Here is a 14530-nt window from a genome sequence, read left to right on the forward strand (position 1 = left end):
TTTTTGTCCGTCCTTCCCCAGAGAGCATGAAACATACCTCGTATGCACGGTGCAGTGGAAAAGGCGAGAAACTGAAATCTCTCCACGATGCAGACACAAGTACAGGTATGTTTATGTGCAAGTTCTGGGGTGCGGGTGGGAGGCTCAAGGAAAAGATCTCACCAACTTTATCCATCAAACACACACATGCACACATGCCCGCACACACACACCACCCCAACCAATTAGAAACTGGAGCCCACCCCAGGTACATGACCCCTCCCTCCAATCCAGACACCAGATCTCCAAATTAATAATTCATGTTCAGGATTCTGAAAGCTGAGGGCTGGAAACCTCTGTTCAGTTCAACAATCCCATTCCTCCTCCCAACCCACTTGCAACCCAAGAAGCAGGATGAAAGTAAAGGAACTGCAGGACTGCAGATGTGGGGGACTAGGGTATGAATGCGACATCTATATTTAGATATGAAAAAGACAGGAAATAAAATACAAAGAGTTAATGAGCTGCTGTTTTATTGATTTTGAGTCTGTACAGAGGCAGCAATCCATAGGTGGGGGCCCAGTGTCACTTTATTCTCTCCAACCCCCGGCACACACACCCTTCCGGCCTCAGCTTTACAAGTTCCCCGTCTGGCTGCAACTATGGAAATAGTGAAAATACATATTGTGAGACAGGGTGTCAATCTGGAACAAAGAGGAATACCTGATTCTCAAGGTCCTCAAAGCTACTAAGCATCCCCACCCCTACCTGCATTCCATGGGTTTCAATCTCAGGGGAAGAAAATACTTCCCAAGGTCTGTTGCAATAAGAGGTGTGTACCACAATTTTAAAATATACACTTTCCTTCTCCCACCACCCTTCATTCAAGAGCCTCATTCTGTTCTTTAATACTTTGAGGTAAGGAACAGCAGAGAAATACAGAGAAAAATATCAGGAGATTGGGGGAAAGTTGGGGGTGGGGGGAAGGTGACTTGGATTAGTCCCCAACCAGGAATGCAATGAGGGCAGCTGATGAGGGGTAATTAACAGCAGAACCACCTCTCACCACCCCACACACTCCCAGTGGAGGCTCAGTGGACGAAAGGAAGGGTGGAACTATCAGATTTTTCCATTTTCAGAATCCTGATCTGGTTGTAGGTTTGTGCTACGAATGAAGGCTGCCAGGAGGGGCAGCTGAAGGAGGAGCTGAGTGACTCATAAGATGAGTCACAGATCCAGTTATAAACATGGAAAGAGGCCTTAGTCCTTCCCACCCCCACTTCAGTCAGTTCTGCTACTATCAGCCAGCTTCCCTCTCTTCTAAAGCCCCTTACTCACCAGGTGGAGGAAGGTGCCATGGAGTGTCTACACAGGAGACTTCATAATATTTTGTTAATTAACTTAAGTACATGGAGCAAAACACCCTGTGATTTGTAGACTGGGTATCTACAAAGTGAGACAGAGTGCTTGTATGACTCACTGAATCTACAGTTAAAGGGCCTGGAGGGAAAAAGAAACTAGAAAAATCTACGGTGCAGATGATTCCAGGCCAGGAAGGGGCTTCTAATTCTGTCTTCTCGCCCGTGGCTATGTGTCTGGGGCACTGACTCTTGGAGAAAGAAGAGGACAGAGTCCAAGGTGTCCAAGTAACTCAGGGACAATCATTTCTGAAGCTCCTTTATTGGGAAAGAAAAAAACGTGACTGGAACCTCGGACAAGTGGCTGTTTAGAAAGGAGTAAGAATGGTAAAAGCTAGGTTCTCAAGTCATTCAGAACCAGCCCCATTCTTTTTGGCTCAGTATCCCCTCCCAAATATACAATACAAAGTCATTGCTAATTTTTGTTTTATTGGTCTGTGAGCTTTAGTTTTGCCTGAGAAGAAACTGCAAGAGGGAGGGTACTTCCCTCCAGGCCTGTACAGCACTGTTTAACACCATCCCCACTCCAGAATGACATTGAATTTCTTAAAATTTATATATATTTTTATATATAATCTTTTCATTTTGATAGAATCCAGTATGTGGGGAAAACTTTTGGTTAAATCTTGTAACCCTCAGTAAAACCAGCATAGATTGAGAAGATTTTGGAGGCTTATCTTATACTTGTTCCATCAGGGCTGGAGTGTATTAGGGTGGAGGGGTAGCACTATCTTAAATCAAAAGGGGAAAATCTCCCCTTTCCAATAAAAAACTTCAATAGGTACCCCAACACCCTGAATTAAAGGAACTAAGTGCACTTATTTAAGACTGAGGGACAGCATCCCTCAGCTAGGGTTATGGGGGTCTGCTTACCCCCTTCACCCACAGACCTCTCCTTAACTAAGGAATTTTTGCTCAGTTTGAGTGCACATCATGTACCACTCTCTTCCCTTCTCCCAAAACAGTAATTGCATGGGCTTGCCTCTTCCACCCCCTCATCTTCCCAAAATACCATAAACCAACCCAAGTTCATTTCCTAGGCATTATTCCCTCGCTCCCCCACCCCACACAATTCCCTCAAAGAATAAAGCAAAACAAACCCTACTCATCCCTATAGAAAAACATCCATTGACTCAGGGTCCCTCATCCTTAGAACGGAGAGGTTTATTTAATGCTTCAATAAATAATTACCTACCCAAATTAAGAAAAATATTTCTTAATAAAAAAACTACAGGGCTGCCCTGGCCAGTGTTGCTCATTGGTTAGAGTGCTGGCCTGCTCTTGGAAGGGTCTCAGGTTCGATTCCTGATTCCCGGTCTAGGACATGTACCTGGGTTGCAGGTACGATCCCATGGCAGGAGGCAACCAATTGATGTGTCTCTCAAAACATCGATATTTCCACTCTCTCTAAAAATCAACTGAAAAAATATACTCAGGTGAGGATTAACAACAACAAAAAAGCTATAAGGCCTACATAAAGCCCTATTTTACCAAACTCGCCCCTAGGCCACCCCCCAGAATTTCCATCATTTTTATTGAAAAGAAGTCAGAAGAAATTGGTATTGGTTAATTTATAAATCAAAAGAAAAACAAACGACATAAGGTTTCCATTTTTGTTCATTTGTCCTCTGTTTTTAAAAACAAAAAGTATTACCTAGAACTAGTAACAGAACAAATCCAAACACAGCAGTCCAGTGGAGAATCAAAACTTTCCTGGTTTTATTCTCTAGGGAAATCTCTGGTCTGTTTCCACTCCTATTGGTCCAGGCCAGAATCCTATGATATAGATCAGTGGTTCTCAACCTTCTGGCCCTTTAAATACAGTTCCTCATGTTGTGACCCAACCATGAAATTATTTTCGTTGCTACTTCATAACTGTAATGTTGCTACTGTTATGAATCGTAATGTAAATATCTGATATGCAGGATGGTCTTAGGAGACCCACAGGTTGAGAACCGCTGATATAGATGGACGTCTATGAGAAAGCTAAGTGAGTTGTGCAAATTCAAGGTGTGAGTTTGAGCCACCTGTTGTTCGGGTGCATGTTAGGGGATGGAAGCCCATGAGGTGGCAGTCTCACTAGTATTGTTCTAACTCCAGAAACAGGGTGAGGTGAGCAAGGCACTCCTTTGGGGCACAAAATTTAAGTGGCGCCCCAAAACCCAGTAACCAAGATACTATTTTAATGCAGTATTTTTTGGAAATCAAAACTAATGTAAAAAAACACCACCACAACGAACAAATTATCAGTTTTAAATAAAGACAGGATTCAACCCTATACTTGCTCATTTCAGTCTTATTTCCCTCACTCTGATCCCAGTCCAGTTGAATCCGGTCTTTAAGATTGACATTTTGTTCATTATGGATTTTTTCGCATTGATTTTTTAAAAATATTGCATTAAAACATTATCTTGATTATTGAGTTTTTCAGTACCCTCTTCAGTTTTGTGCCTGAGAGGAGTGCTTGTCTCATATTATTCCCAGCCCTGCCCTGAATATACTGGTATACATACCCTCTTTTGGAATCTAACTCCTTTGACTTCATTGCTTCCTTAAAACAGGTCTATTTTCAAATAAAAACTTGAGAATTCATAGCCATAGAAAATGGTGAAATCAACAGTATCAGATTTGGGAAATAAGTGACTTTCAAGTTTGAGGAAGAAACCTTTCTAAAATGTGAGCAGTTCCAATAAAGAGGACAGTCTTGGTGGTTTTGTTACCAAGGGGGAAACAGCAAGACAACTTTCCTGATTGGGTAGAAACAACATATGGCAAACACGAGGGCCCCCCCCCACCCCCCCACCCCCGCCCCCACACACACATACCCAGGCCGCGTCTGCCTCAGAGCAAACGTGGGGATCACATTCCATGGGGTGGGTTATGAGTACATACTTCCAAAGAGAAATCCAAATACAGAAAAATAGCCCCAGTTAACACCTGGACACTTAAGTACACTTATTCCCCTTCTTTGTATGTACCCAGGAGTGTATACAATTGCATAGTTGAAGTTTTCCCAGAAAAAGAAAAGGAAAAGGAAAATTGGCCTAGGTTAGGTCCTCTGGTTTAAAGCTCTTAAAAATGGTGCTGGCCAGAGCGTAGGCTGTCCAGACTTGTGCTTTGTGCAAAATGCAAAGGAGCTCCTCCACGCTGTGTCCACAGGCCCACTCCCACCCCCTGGGGAAAAGGGTAGGGTCAGGGAAAGGAGGAACTCCAAAGACAGATCATCTCATTGGGAGTAATCTGTGATCTGTGGTTACAGTTCACTAAAATAGATTTCTCTAACTTTTTATAAATTGCTCCAGCCTATACCCCATGTTTCAACTTCAGTCCAATTATAAAAAATATCTCTTCTTACAAAGTATTTTATTTTAATAAACTAACCACAGATTAAGGTCAGCTATGGCTTAACAAAAGAAGCCGGGATGTTAAGTTCATTCTCCAAAAACAGAGAGGAAGGAGAAAGAATCACTTAAATAGGAAAAAATTTGTTTTTAAAAATGTTTTTGCTTGCTGGGGTCTTTTGTTTCTTTTCCTTAAAAAAAAGAAAAATAAGTTGCTTTCTACAGAAATGCAGCAGCAGAGGGTGGTAGTGCTCTATTTAGGTTTTTGGTTTTGTTTGAAACAGTCTGGCCAAAGGTCTATCCTTCTCCCACCCCTCCCAAGGCACACTCAAACCCCAATATATAGTTATTGCTAAGTAGTTAAAAAAAGATCACCTCTGTACCAGTTCACCTGGAGAAAATTCAACACACACAGCTGCTCTTCTCATCACTCTCTTTCCCTTCCCCAGAGGGAACTTTAAAAAAAATAAAATTAAAGTCTTTTTTAAAAAGATCACAACCTTAATTTAGCTGAGTTCAGCCCTCAAAAAGGATGAGGAAAAGATAGGGGGCAATCAACAATCTCCTCAAACTAGAACAGATGACAGATGGTGTTTAGAAGGAAATAAAACTTAAGAGGAAAAGGCTTCCCCTTTTAAGTTCGTTCCTTCTCCATCTCAACAAACCCATTTAAACGACCTCCCTCCTAATAGGCATCTATGAGCATACATTACTGCCCTGTCTTTCCAGATTCTTCAGGAGGAAGAATTTATCCAACCCTAATTTCTATCTTAATTCAAATCAATGGCCAATTTGTCTTAATTTCCCAATTTCTCTCCACACTCCCAACTCCACCACCATGTACTTTTTTTCAACCTAAAAGAACTTTGGTCTGTTTTTTCTCTTTTATTGACTGAGAACCACCTTTGCCTCTTTCCCAGATGGCTAACCATCTCCCCATCCCCACATTCCAAACCTGCCCCTACTGCTTTCATGGACCCAAGGGGTTATGAGACAGAATCACCATCTTTCTCCTTTGTACCTCCTCAGTCCCATCAAGTTAAGATCTGCAAAGGACTAGTGCAGCCCTTGAGGCACCGTCCAGCCCTGACCTGCTCTTGCCAGCCTGGCAACTCTCCAGCACCCACACACTTAAAAGTTTCTAGCCAGGCTCCCACAAACATTACTGCATTTGCCCCATCGGTATGGGGGCTGGGTCTTGATGAGCCAATTAGTTGAGCTTAACTTTCTTGGTTTACCCCCTTGCCCTCCAAGGTCCCTTCATTCAGAACCTGTGCACGAGCAGCTCCCCACCCGGTTCCCGTTCCTTCCTCCTCAGTTCTTCCCTGTAACAGCAGGAGCAGAAGTTGTTTGTCTCAGGGTGTCCATAGAAGCTGCAGTTCGGTTGTTTGCATTTGGTCTGGGTTGTGGGAAGCCCCCTGGGCCCTCCAGCCCATCCATCTGGCTCAGGGGGCTCTTGGTAGCCGTTGCTATAGGAATCAGCCACACGGAAGTGGGGTGGTAACAATGTACCCCTATGAACTCCATCCTGGGAGTGACTGCCTGGCTCCAGAGAAAGGCTGCTGTCCTGATGGGGGTAGGGTCGCCCAGGAGGGCACTGTCTAGGGAAGGTGGCATATGGTGGTAGGCCACCCCCACATGGACCCCCTGCCAACTGCCTCCGGGGTTCCTGGCAGTGAACTCCACCCCCAGAAGGCCGAGGGATTGTAAAGCCCCCAGGGTAGCCAGTAGAAAATGCCATTGCCTTGGACTCTGTTTGGGGGGCAGTCAGCAGCTCCTCCCCACCATCTGGCTCTGGCTTTTTGGCTGGAGGAGGCCCACTTCCTACCCCTCCATTCATGATCTTCCTCTCTGACTCCTTCTGCTTCTGCTCTGCCAGGAATCTCTCCTCAGCATCAGAAAGGTAGCGCTGGATCATCTCCTCCTGATACTGGTGACGGTGACCCATCTTCAGGGTTCCAACAAAAATAAACTTCCCCTCCCCTTGCATTGCAGTCCTCATGATGCTCAGGCTTTGCATCACCTCCTGGCTATACTTGCTCCCTCCATTACCCACAGACTCAGATGTAGGCTTCTCAGACACAGGCCCATCCCCAGCTGCCTCCTCTTTGCCACCCTTCCAGCTCTTCAGCGAGTTTTTCTTCTTCTTCTCCAGTGTCTCGGTGCCACTGCTCACTCCTGACCCTGTTCCCATCCCTCCAGGCTTAGAACCCTTGCTGTGCATCAAGCCTCCCATGTTCTTCTTGAGCTTGCTGCCCAAGGTTTTGCCAAAGCTGCCCAGTTTGTTAGCCACAGAATCTGCCCTCTTCTTGTCCTTCTCCCGATCTCGTTTTGATTTTTCTTTCCGCTTGCTGCCCTCATTGCTGGTGGAACTGCTGCCAACTGACTCCTTGTCTGATTCGCCAGACTCAGGAGTGGACCGGGGCTCATCTCCTGCTGAGGCAGTGGGGGACTCAGGCTGGGCCAGGGGAGCCTGGAAGAGACAAAAACAGGATTGTCAGTTATCTCATTGGTCTGAGTTGGGGGACGTCCCCAGGGATCCCTAGTTTATCCATATGGCTCATGGGGCTCCCAGTAGCCATTGATATAAGAATTAGCCAAGTGAAAAAGGGTGGTAACACCCCTATGAACTGTCCTTAAGAGTGACTGCCTAGTTTTAGAGAAGAGCTGCTATCATGATGGGGAAGGGTCACCCAGGAAGGCATTGTTCTTCCCCAGCTCCAGTCCCTCTCTCATAGACAAGGAATAGATGTATCTAATATCTAACTTTAATGTCACCACCTGCAATGACTTCCTTCTATTATAATGAAGCCTGCAACTCTTCTAGAGCAATGAGGAACTACAGTACTTGGCCTCTGGGTAAGGACAGAATATTCTGTACACACTGGAGCATTCTTTATTTGATTCTAAATTTCTCTATGCTAAATTCTTCCCAAAATTAAACTCAAGAAAGTCTTGTCTAACTGCAACCAACCGACCAACTGCAACCATTCTGAAGCCCCTCAACTTTTAGATACTCAACACTAGAGTCCATCAATTTGCCCTTGCTCCTGTGATCCTGTTCTATGGATACTGATGACATCCTCAGAACCTACTGGATCAGGAGCTCTTTAAGCTGTCTGTCTCCTCTGGTGCCAACACAGAGGTTTATGTATAGACAGCTTAGGATAGAGCAATGGTTGGCAAACTGCGGCTCGAGAGCCACATGCAGCTCTTTGGCCCCTTGAGTGTGGCCACGAAGTTTCAATCGCACTATACGTGCGTGTCCGCACGTGTTATTTTGTGGAAGAGCCACACTCAAGGGGCCACAGTCTGCAGACCACTGGGATAGAGTGGTGACAACCTCAAGTTCACCAAAAAGTCCAGAAAACTCTTCTTGAAGAATGTGTTTTAGTATCAAAAAGCAGAGCTTGGTTGGAGAGGAGATGTGGAAAATGGGAGGCACCAACAGGAAGAAAGACAGGAAAAAGTATCTTTGGGAACTTATTTGATATTTTCCAATTATTCCTAATTTGGAATCATAAGCCATCACTCAGAAGAGATTCAGAAAGAGAACATCACCAGATCTTGTTCTCCCTGTCACTGAAAATGAGGATCAACAAGGTCGGGTGGAGATGTCCTCACCTGCGCATCAGAGGACACTGGGATCCACTTCACGTTCATGTAGCTATGCAGCAGATGCAATTTGACCTCCAGGGACAAGATTACACTGTGAAAAGGAGAAAAAGGAATTAGAAATGTCTGTAACCTATAAAATGCAAAGCAGTATGATAAGTTGGGAGGTAAAGTGGGTGAGGGCCACATGGCTTGGGACTCAGGGTTGGGTTTGAATTATAGCTCCACCAATTACTAAGATTGATGACCTTGAGCAAGTCACATCAACTTCTCTGAAACTAATATGGGGTCGATAATGGGTATAGATGATGATAATATATCCTGTAGGGTTGTTATGAAGGTTAAGATGACATTTAAAAGGACACACAGCACAGTGTCTAGAAAACAGGAAATTCTTACTAAACAGTAGCCATTGTTATCATTGTTATAAATATTTAGAAGAAGCTTTTGAAAGTTAGGTGAGAACTTGGTTAAAAAGCCACAAACGCTGGGTTTTTTAATCAAACCCTCTCGTTTGGGTCTCAGTTTTAGGAGCCCCAAGAAGGAAGGGCTGGGTAAGAGATAAGGGAGGAGCTTTTACATTCATACACTCTTCACAGGAAGCTGTGGTGGGAAGCAGGAGGAAGGCTAACCAGCTTATGGGAGGCAGAGCAAGCAGTGGGGAAGAACATATTTTTCTTGCTGTTTAAATTCCAGAAAGGCAAAGATCCAGAGCAAATTATTTTGGTCACCTATTTAAAACCCCTCTCACTTGGTCTGGGAGAACTGTGAATTGTGTATCTTGATTTTCTGATCACTGCTTTGGGGATTCTGGGAGGTATTAGTGTAAGGAAAGAACAAGTCCAGGATTCCCATCTTTCACAGGGAGAAAAAGCAGTTCCACGCTGCAAAAGTCCTGGTGCTCAACCTGTCTTTCACCTGTCCATCGTCCCCAAAAATATGGGAACTAGGGTGTGACTTGCCTCTGAGCTGAGAAAAAGTCCCCAGGAGACAGATGTTATGTGGGAGAGCTCGCAGCTACAAAGCAGGTGAAAAGGATAGGCATGCCTCACCTGGCCAATCGGACATTGTCACTGTCATCTTTGCCCCACTCCCAGCTCTTTCCAGGGTCCACAGCAAAGTGCAAGGGCAGCAGCTTATGCTCTGAATCTGTAAGTGGGATCACAGCTGGAGGGGGAAAAACATGTCATCAAGGAGTCTCTCCAAGGAGAGAAGAAGGCAACTGAACACAGACTGACTGATACTACAGGAGATATGATAACTGTAGTCACTTCTCATTTCTTACATGTGAATTATCCTGGCATTTAAAACTAAAAGGCTGGCTTTCCCTTAATACCCAGCACACAATTTAGGCCAATAATCCCCATGATTCCCCACCTGTCAGTCAACTAACATTCATGACGTTTTTGCTAGTTAATGTAGATTCATGAAATTGAGTCACTTGGACAAATAAAGCATCATTTGGAAGGTTCTATGGCCTTAATATATAAACCCTTTATTTCAGGGAGCAGGAAATAAAAAAAACTACTGTGTTTTCCCCCAAACCTTTGTTGTTTAATTTTAAAACCTTGGTATATCTTACAGCTTGGTAGAATAGGATCAACATGCACTCATTTCGGTTTTTCCAATGAAAATAAAGCAGATCAAAAGCATCAGAGACACAGACACTGCATTCAGCACCTTGTTCCTTGCCATTCTCCTTCTGCTCCATGGACACAAGTGCAGAAAAGTGGGCCTGGTCGTAGGCGAGCACCAGAGGGGAGCGGTGACACTGGCTGGCGGGGACCTCCAAGGGCAGATAGATTCCCCCAAAGGGAATAGGGGCAAATGCTGTAGGAAACCACAAAGATTATTATTAAGGCTATGTTCTCGCCTAGTGGGCAATCCCTCTTCCTCACCCTGCCAATTGAGTCCCCCCTTTCATTCCAACCCCTGCTTAATAATTCTTTCCCAGGAAGCCTCATCAATTAATCCCAACTTGAATCTTTTGAGACCTTTGCATTGTTCTAATTTACACCTTGTTTCCCCCCCCAAAGGTCTATATATCCTCTTTCCCAAACTCCTCCCAGTGCTTACACCAGAGCTCTGCAAACAGAGGGTGCTCAGAGTGCAGTGAGGATTGACTGACTCACCTTCTCCCCCAGAGTCCCTCAGCATGGTGTCTGCCACGACGACTATGGGCCTCCTAAGCACATGGGCAAGGACAAAGACATGGAATTCTTCTAGACTCTCATATACAGGCTCCTCTGAACTCTCCACCCTAGAGTTGCAGGGGGGGAAAGAGTAGAAGGGGTTAAGTCAGCGGTTCTCAACCTGTGGGTCGCGACCCCTTTGGCGGTCGAACGACCCTTTCACAGGGGTTGCCTAAGACCATTCTCCCTATCAGATATTTACATTACAATTAACAGTAGCAACATTACAGTTATGAAGTAGCAACGAAAATATTTTTTTTAATATATTTTATTGATTCTCTACAGAGAGGAAGGGAGAGAAATAGAGAGTTAGAAACATCAATGAGAGAGAAACATCGATCAGCTGCCTCCTGCACACTCCCCACTGGAGATATGCCCGCAACCAAGGTACATGCCCTTGACTGGAATCAAACCCAGGACCCTTGAGTCCGCAGGCTGACGCTCTATCCACTGAGCCAAACCGGTCAGGGCGCAACGAAAATAATTTTATGGTTGGGTCACAACATGAGGAACTGTATTTAAAGGGCCAGAAGGTTGAGACCCACTGGGTTAAGTGGAAGGGAGAGGGAAGAAAACAAAAGAGACTCCTGAAGACCAGTTCTGCAAAAAGGAAAAAGAGGAATGTCCTTTCCTGGTTTTCTAATCCTAAGACTGGCAGAGACACAGCTAATTATTTTATGCTACAACTGCTGTTTCTACTTCCATTTCACAGATGGGGAAATCCAAGAAAAGAGACTTGAAGGCTTTATGTTTGTATGGTTAAAGTAGTGTTAGGAATCTGAAGGCAATTCCTCTATTGATACTTGTCTTGTTCAACAACCTTCCTCAATTCTCTTTATAAAGTAGCTAAATACACAACTGAGTAGCCTCATCCTGCTGACTCTACCCACCACAACCATCCACACATCACACTGTCCAACAAAAACAAAAACTCCTCCTAAATTCCCTTGCTTGGAGAATAGTCTCACTATATACCTCATAGCCTAATCAGAAATCTGTAAAATATTTACTATTCTTTATCTCTCACCTCCAATTAATCATCTGGCTTGGCCAATTCCATCTCTTAAGTATCTCTTGCATCTGTATCCTCTAGCTTATCTGCAACCTACTACTCTTTTTAAAAAAAAATATGTTTTTATTGATTTTAAAGAAAGAGGTAGAAACATCCACGAGAAACATCAATCAGCTGCCTCCACAGGCATGTGCCCTGACCAGGAATCAAACCAGTGACCTTTTGGTGCATGGGATGACACTCAACCAACTGAGCCACACCAGCTGGGCTATAATCCACTACTCTTGTTCATACCCATGGCTCTCTTTCTTGGATTACTACAACTGCCTCTAGTCTCCCTCCACTCTGCTTCATCATCCACTCTGCTGTCAGTGTGTTTAAATTCACAAATTTGCTCTTGTCACTCATTCACAACTCAATTCCTTTCCACCCCATAAAGCAATATTCAACACTGGGTGCTTGATACAAATGCAGATTTCTGGGCCTTACCTCAGTCCAACTCAAGGGTGGAGGTCCTGAAATCTGCATTTTATTTTTTTAAATATATTTTTATTGATTTCAGAAAGGAAGGGAGAGGGAGAGAGAGAGAGAAACATCAATGATGAGAGGAAATCATTGATTGGCTGCCTTCTGCACATCCCCGACTAGGGATCGAGCCTGCAATCCAGGCATGTGCCCTTGGCTAGAATTGAACCCGGACCCTTCAGTCCAAAGGCTGACGCTCTATCCACTGAGCCAAACCAGCAAGGGCTGAAATCTGCATTTTAAACAATCTTCTTAGATTATTTTTATGCACAATAAAGTTTGGATCAGTTATAATTTTTAACTTTTTATTATAGAAAATTTCAAAATTTTAAACATTCTAAACTAGAAAGAATATTATCCTCAACTCTCATATATCCATCGCCCAACCTCAACAACTATAAACACATCATCAATCTCATTTCACCTACACCTTTATCTCTTTCCCTATTAGCCACCGCCCCCACGCACCCCCGATTATTCTCAAGCAAATCCTAGACATACATTTCATCCGTTAAGCATTAGTTTCTATCTCTAAAAGATAACTTTTAAAAATACCCACAATACCATTAATATCACACTTTAAAAAGTTAGTAATAAACATGTAGACATTGTTCACATTTACCCAATTGTCTTATATATGTCCATACATTCCAATTTGTTGACATGTCTCTTAAGTGTCTTTAAACTTATGTTCCCTCTCTCTTATTATTCTCCTTGCAATTTATTTATTGAGGAAATTGGGTCATTTGTCCTGTAGTTTCTGAAAGTCTAGATAGGACACAATTTTAATTCCTTAGCATGGTATAAGAGAAACCTGAGCACGGCACACACAATACGGATACCTAGCCTCATCTATCATTCTGCACCACATACTCTAGATTTAGGCCATACTGAACTACCTAAAGTTCCTAGAACATACCACACTGTTATACAGTCCTGCCATGGCTCCTCTCTTTTCTCCTAACATCCTCTTAGCACGGAGCTCTTTGGACTCTGAGGACTCAGTTAAGATTACTTCCTGTGCCCCCATACTTACCCACTACAGTTGGCTCCATTTGTACCTAGATGCATCCGGGGTTCACTTGAGGCAAGCTTGATCAGCTCATTCCATTCCTTCTGCCATTCATCCTCTGTGTATACCAGCCCTGACTGTGAAAGACAGGCAGGGGATGTCAAGCAATTAGAGGCTAGGTTCAAGAGGCAATATTCTCCTAGCACTTGGCTTATAATTTACTATAAAGTCAAATCTATTCTCCCTTTTAAAACCAATATCCACGAAAGAATAGGCTATGATCTCTCTCACATTTCTTTTTCTTCCATTTCCCCCAACCCATTGCAATCTAGCTTCTGTTTCTGCCCTCCAGCTATGCCTTTCACCCCCACATACCACTTCACCTAACCAACACTGGGCAAAGGACAGTAACCTCCTAATTGCCAAATTCAGTGGACTCATTGGTTCTCATCTTTCTTAGCTTTCGTGTAGCATTTGAGATCCTCTTTAAACTCCCTTCTCCTTTAGCTTCCACAACATTACTTTCTCCTACCTCTGTGAACTCTGCTACCCCAGAAATACTGTTGTATATTAATGATTTTAGCCTTGGTTACCTCTAGGTGAAGTAACAGTCTATTGTATTTGGCTTACATTAGTATTAAAATGTTTAAGCTCAAACTGACAGTAAAAAGAATCACAATGGAGCCTGACTGGTGTGGCGCAGTGGTTGGGCCGGGTCAACCTATGAACCAGGAAGTCACAGTTCAATTCTTGGTCAGGGCACATGCCCGGATTGTGGGCTCAGTCCCCAGTAGGGGCATGCAGGAGGCAGCCAATCAGTGATTCTCATTAATGTTTCTATCTCTTTCCCTCTCCCTTCCTCTCTAAAATTAATAAAAATATATTTAAATAAAAAAAGAAACATGAGGGGCACCAGGAACAAATTTAACAGGAATTAAAGAGCCATTGTGAGCACATTCTACTTTAATTTAAAAAATGGCAAAGCTATTTTCAGTTTCAGGGGCGCTCTGGTCACTCTGATATATGGTCAGAAGGATCTGTCTCTCTTCTTTCACCTATTTCTCCTTGCTGTTCTTATACACACAGCCTCTAGGTGGCGTACCCTTCTAGCCTGAAAATGTTCTTACTGGGTTTTACCACCAAATTCAACACAAAAGGAGGTCTGGGAAATCAAAACCATTTTAGTTTGTTTTGTGTTTGGTACTGGTTAATAGAAGCTCCCTAGTCCATCACCACTCTCCCCCCATTCCCACTCCCATGGTCTGAGTGATCTGAGCTAAAACAATTACGTAGGCCATATTTCTAATATGGAACTTTCAATGTGCCCAGCAAAAGGAGTAAAAAGATTGCTCCTTTGATAGCTACTATTCTCTATGCATGTATTTTCACTGGAGACTTTGAGAGGGAATAGGTGTTGCTGCGTCTCCTTAGTAAAT

General features: G+C 43.7%; 1 protein-coding gene and 1 long non-coding RNA gene across 16 annotated transcripts in view; one reads left to right on the plus strand and one right to left on the minus strand.

The window, feature by feature from the left end:
* The window catches only part of LOC106698233, a 46841-nt gene that overhangs the window by 10028 nt on the left and 22283 nt on the right, over positions 1–14530 (plus strand). For all 4 annotated transcript variants that reach the window (XR_002830821.1, XR_002830820.1, XR_002830818.1 and 1 more), the window contains one exon: positions 22–105. This is a non-coding gene — a long non-coding RNA (uncharacterized LOC106698233). The remainder of the gene's footprint in view (positions 1–21; positions 106–14530) is intronic.
* OTUD7B (OTU deubiquitinase 7B) overlaps positions 487–14530 on the minus strand; it is a 57048-nt gene continuing 43004 nt past the window's right edge. For 10 of the 12 annotated variants that reach the window (XM_023759185.1, XM_023759183.1, XM_006095179.3 and 7 more), the window contains 6 exons: positions 13119–13231; positions 10486–10613; positions 10034–10183; positions 9406–9520; positions 8363–8447; positions 5609–7211 (listed from right to left, as the gene is read on the minus strand). In XM_023759185.1, the coding sequence (XP_023614953.1) occupies positions 6003–7211; positions 8363–8447; positions 9406–9520; positions 10034–10183; positions 10486–10613; positions 13119–13231 (1800 nt within the window). In that variant the 3' untranslated portion in view covers positions 5609–6002. Of the gene's footprint in view, positions 640–5608; positions 7212–8362; positions 8448–9405; positions 9521–10033; positions 10184–10485; positions 10614–13118; positions 13232–14530 lie in introns of those variants that run through there. The other 2 variants (XM_014461244.2, XM_014461243.2) reach the window with 2 other exon arrangements.

This window comes from Myotis lucifugus, unplaced genomic scaffold (assembly GCF_000147115.1).
Source record: "Myotis lucifugus unplaced genomic scaffold, Myoluc2.0 scaffold_151, whole genome shotgun sequence".
Lineage (NCBI taxonomy): Eukaryota > Metazoa > Chordata > Mammalia > Chiroptera > Vespertilionidae > Myotis > Myotis lucifugus.